Genomic DNA, 5,510 nt, shown 5'->3' on the forward strand with positions numbered 1-5,510 from the left:
GGGAGGCAGAGGCAGGCGGATCTCTGTGGGGTCGAGACCAGCCTGGTCTACAAGAGCTAGTTCCAGGACAGACTCCAAAACCACAGAGAAACCCTGTCTCGAAAAACCAAAAAAAAGAAAAAAAAAGAAATTATTTCCCAAAAGGTCAACTTCTACTCTCAAAAACTATCTGTGCTACTAAAGATGAGAAATATTTAATAAAAATGTACCCTAGTTTCCTGTCTCCCAAGACACGGAGCTTGTCAGAGTGTGAGAAGCAGAGTTGTAACCCTCTGATTACTTACTTGTTAAAAAAGGGTTCAATGAGTTTTGATCTGGCAGACACACACACTTTTGAAGGCCCAAGTAAAGAACCTAGTGAAGAAAAGCATGGTGTTATACACAGTGCGTGGTCAAGCGGCAGAAGCTCAGTGTGGTACATTCAGTGAGGGTAACAGTTACTCTTTTGGTCCACACACCTGCACAGGCAAGTGTCAGCAGTCCCTTCCTGTGCCCCCTCCTCATCTCCTCCAGCTCCCCTCTCCAAACCTTCCTGCTTCTATAAGGGTGGTCAGATCCCAGGACAATGGTTATGACACACAGACGGTCGTCGTCCCTTCCCCACTCCCACATGGAAGCCAAATCCCAAACAATGGTATCCATAAATGAGCTATTTGGAGGCAAGTAGGGGAACTGGTTCCCTCATGAGAGTATGGGTGCTTCCTCTAGCTAGCACCCGGGAGTGTCAAATGTTGGGAAGCTGGTGTCTGGGACAGGCTTACTACTCTCCAGAGCCATGAGAAACACAGGTCTGTTATCTAGGCCTAGTCTCTGGAAATTTGTCACACGAAACAGGCAAGACTCACTCTGTTTAACAGAAACATATCTCAAGTACCTAGGTAATTTGCCATGGAGATGAAGCAGAGTCCTGTGATGTAAGCATCATACCCTGCCTCATGGAGCTGCTCAGAAGCAGTGTTGTAGCTCGGAAAGCCTTCTGCGCTTTCTAGAGAGAAAAAAAGGAATCATCAATATTCCCCAGTGTACTAGCAAACATGAAAACTAGTAAGTGCCATGTGGTGGTGGCGCCTGTGATCCCAGCACTCCTAGCACTCGGGAGGCAGAAGGAGGTGCATCTCTGTGAGTTCAAAGCCAGCCTGGTCTACAGAGTGAGTTACAGGACAGACTCCAAAGTTACACAGAAAGACCCTGACTCAAAAAGAATCAAATAATAATAATAATAATAATAATAATAATAATAATAATAATAATAATAGAGGAGAGAGAAAAGAATCAAATAATAATAATAATAAGAGAGAGAGAGAGAGAGAGAGAGAAAGAAAGAAATACAGACAGACAGACAGACAGACAGACAGACAGACTAACTAGTAAGCATGGTGTCCTGCCAAATCCAGAAGCATTCTTGTGTGCTGCAGTTGCAGATGCGGCTGGAAGGCACAAGGAAATTTGTCTTATTTCTCAGTTCTGTCCACGTAAGACCTCACAATACGAAATAACAAACTCCCTGACAACAAGAATTTCAGTTCAGACCAGAAAAAGGCCTGTTTCCTTACCGAGGTTCAGCTGTAGGCCTCCTCAGCTACACTGGTTAGAGTCACCTGCAATCTGTTTCCCATCCTGTGACAATCCTACTGTGCTACTCTTGCACACTTGCAGGACACAGCAGATTGAGCAGAACTCCAAATTGAGCATGGTGGTCACACCTGTAATCTCTGTACTTGAGAAGCTGAGGCAGAAGAACCACAGCAAGTTTGAGGCTAGCCTAGGCTAAATAGTGAGTTCTAGTCCAACCCTGGCTACAAAGTAAGACCCTGTCTTCAAAAATAAATAAACAAACAAAAAACTAATAAAATCCCAGTAGGACTGAGAGGTCATACAGTGTCTCTCTGAATCTGAGGCATATGCAATGTTACCCTGGGGCAAGGCACTTCATCTCTGAGCCCCCAATTTTGTAAGGAGATGATAATCAACCTTCCCCCATAAGGCTTTTGGGGAACATCCAATGTCATGGTACTGCTGAAGATCTCATCTAGTGCTTGGCACATGCCACATGCTCATAACCTTTAGTATCCCAAGTAGTCCCTATAAAACCACAGAGTTTACCTGAATACTGGAGGAGCCCTGGACTGTTCCCAAGCTTAGCAATTTAGAGACAACAGCATACTCCCCACCCAAAATAGATTAGAACTGCTGTAACACCAGCCTTAGTTCACGGGCCTACTGCACTACAAGAATCATTTTATAAGATAATACTGATTCTACTGATACACACAGGTGCTGAGAGACTAATCGACTTTTTTTTTTTCTTTGTGGCTGGAGAGACAGCCGTGGGTGCTGGGAACCGAACTCTATATTTATGGTTGTGAGCCTAGCCTTTAACGGCTGAGCCATCTCTCCAGCCCGAGACTAATCGACTTTTGAGTAAATTTTCTACTAAAGAAATATGAAAACAATAGGACAGAATACAGCCCTTACTTGTAAGTAATTATTTCCTAGAATCAATCTGGAAATGAATGTTAGAAAGGACATCAGAAGCATGAGTGGAAACTGCTGATAGAACGGCTGGAGCGTTTTCATACCAATAAAATACTCTTCTGCAAGAACTTCTTAACGTCCTTATGAACTAAATATTGGGCTTGACACTTCCAAAGAGAGCCTTTTAACACTGCAGCATTTAAGTAAAATGTTCAACATCACCTGCTGAAGCTCATCACTCCCCAAACCAATTATTCCATTACACTATTATACATGGGTTTCTTTCCCTCTATCCACCCCGCATCGTTGTACTTCCTTTCTTGGACTATACCCAGAAGGGAAGCAAATACTATGACTCTGTCCACTCTAATACCTTCCATCACCAATTTCTGAATCATTAGTGTGGTTATCATCGTCTTTAGCTAATGGAATGCTGTGGCAGCAGCACAATGGGGTAACAGGACCACGGACACAGTGCCCCAGAGCACGGGGTGGGGGCCACACATACGCACACAACCCATCTGACACCAAGGGCTCCTCCTGGCCTCTGAGGACACAGGGATACGCTCTTGTCTCACAGCACCCCAGCTCTAAGTTTTCTGGGACAGGAGGTGCTGTTGTGTTTCTGATTATTAGTTACTGACTCTCTCTCTGCTCAAACACACACCATCTGAAAGGACACATTAAGTTTTGGGAGAACTCCAAGCATTAGGAAATAAAAGTCTTGAAACTTCTCAGTGAATCCCTACCCAACTCTACTGACATGATGTAGATGGAGCTAAATGTGGAATTAGGACACCATCTTTATTCAGAAAACTGCCACAGGCATGAACCTTAACCAGCCACACCCTACAAATAACACAATATGATTTCAGAGATGGATCACATTGTTTGCACAGAACACATTGGTAATTTCCAGAGTTTGAAGGTTTTCATGATTAATATTCTTACCAACTTTAGGAGGGTCAAAGGGTGTCTCTTTTAAGCGCTTTTCCAGCTCTGCAAGGGATGTGTTGTTAATGATATCCTGCAAGGCAGAAGGTGGAGAGTTAGGGTATCTCATCTGAGAGTGAGAGAGATTAAGGAGAGTCATTTCAGGGTACACAGAAGAAAAAGCATTCCATACTGCCCTCTTGTGTCCTAAAGGACAGAAGTCACTACTTATTCCACATGAAAAAAAAGCATACCAGCAAGTTCAAGGTTCACTGTACGGACAAGAATAATGACACTGTGTTAAAACTACAAACATGTGCAGGCCTAGTGGTGCTTGCTCACTTCTAATCTGCTACTTGGGAGGCTGAGGCAGCAGGATGTAGATTGGAAGGCCAACCTGGTTTTTACTGAAGCAAAACTAAGAAATAACTGTGGAAGGGGAAGAAAAAGCAAGCTTCCAGGTTTGCTGGGGGTGTGGGGGCAGGGGGGAATGACACAACTTTGGCAGTACTGCCCTAGTGCACTGCTCGAAGGCTACAGCAAGTTCTTAATGTCCAGGACTGCTGGCAGGGACACAGAGCTGGAAGGCACTGTCCTGGCATACTGCTCCAGAGGCTGCAGAAGGTCCTTCACAAGCTGTAAATGATCATACATTACCTTATCTTTACTAGAAAATATGTCCAAATATGTAAAATAAGGAAACAGGTAGAGAAAGGACAAATTGGCTGCATGTAAAACCAATTAAAAAAGAGACTACAAGACAGGTGTAATGGTTCCTGCTTTTAATCCCAACACTTGGGAGGCAGAGTCAGAAGAATCTCTATGAGTTCGAGTGCAGCATGGTCTACAAAACAAGTTCCAAGACAGACAGGACTGTAACGGAAAAACCCTTTCTCAAAAACATGTATGTACGTATGTGTGTGCTTACATATTATATATAATTATACGTAAGTCACAACTATGTGGTGGCACACACTTGTCACCCCAACACTGAGGAAGCTGACAGGGGGAGGACTATAGAGTTAACTTGGGCTAAAGAGTAAGCCTGTACTAAAAAACAAAAATAAATAAAAAAACAAAAATTATATATTTTAACATTCAAAAACTTACACTCAAAAAGAGGAAAAATAAAGATAACTTCATATTTTGATATATTTATTTCTGGACTTTTCCAATGTCTCTCTTCTTCCTTTTTTATTTTTTACTATGTCTGAAATAACACTTTAAAATACCAGAATTCCAAAGTTATTAGTGGTAATGCAAAAAAGTTTCAAAAAGAGCATGGTGCCACATGTTTGCATCCTAGCACATGGGGGGTAGAGGCGGGAGGAACAAGAACTACTCTCACCTACAGGGTGAGTTCGAGGCCAGCCTCAGTATACCAAGATTCTGTCTTAAACAAACAAAAAATTCAAATTATTTCTTATGAATGATAGTTCAGATTGAAATAATACCTTAAAAGGCTGTGTGCTGGCCATCAGTTTAGTATCCAAGAGTCTGAAAACAAAATAAATTTTAATAAGGTAAATAAAATATATAGCATTATTTCAAATGTACTTTATTAAAACATAAAAATACTTAAAATGTTTCATAAATAAAATACACATTTAACATATATTTCATATATGATATACTGAAAAATCACACAATTCATAAAGTACTTAAAAGCGGATAGATGACGCACACACACTGGCCAGTGTGAACCTAGCAGTAATGTGGTTAATGAGCTAAGGACACAGTCCCATGTGCTGGCTTCATTCATCCAACTGCTGTCCGTTTTCCATATACTTGCCGAAGAAACGGGTTCCACTCCTGTACCTGGAGGAATGAGGCTAGCATCCATCTTGAAGATCAGACAAACACTGTCCGCTTTCCCATTCTATGTGGTCTGCCCCTCCCAAACAGCCACCACCCACCACTACCACCTGGGTTACACAGTCTGAATTCTTATGGGGCCAAAATCCACATTGGGAAGTTCCCTGCTACTTCGTACTGTGCCAGCTAAGCTCCACTGCCGAAATAGCTGAATTTGGAATCACCTAAGGACCTCTGAGGAAGTTTACACACACACACACACACACACACACACACACACACACACA

At 42.4% G+C, this 5,510-nt stretch overlaps 1 protein-coding gene across 2 annotated transcripts in view; it reads right to left on the reverse strand.

Annotated features, from left to right (window-relative positions):
* Positions 1 to 5,510, reverse strand: part of Parn (poly(A)-specific ribonuclease) — a 97,268-nt gene that overhangs the window by 57,398 nt on the left and 34,360 nt on the right. For both annotated transcript variants that reach the window (XM_026780698.1, XM_005350340.2), the window contains 4 exons: positions 4,863 to 4,905; positions 3,427 to 3,502; positions 875 to 985; positions 285 to 354 (listed from right to left, as the gene is read on the reverse strand). In XM_026780698.1, the coding sequence (XP_026636499.1) occupies positions 285 to 354; positions 875 to 985; positions 3,427 to 3,502; positions 4,863 to 4,905 (300 nt within the window). The remainder of the gene's footprint in view (positions 1 to 284; positions 355 to 874; positions 986 to 3,426; positions 3,503 to 4,862; positions 4,906 to 5,510) is intronic.

This window comes from Microtus ochrogaster, chromosome 7 (assembly GCF_000317375.1).
Source record: "Microtus ochrogaster isolate Prairie Vole_2 chromosome 7, MicOch1.0, whole genome shotgun sequence".
Lineage (NCBI taxonomy): Eukaryota > Metazoa > Chordata > Mammalia > Rodentia > Cricetidae > Microtus > Microtus ochrogaster.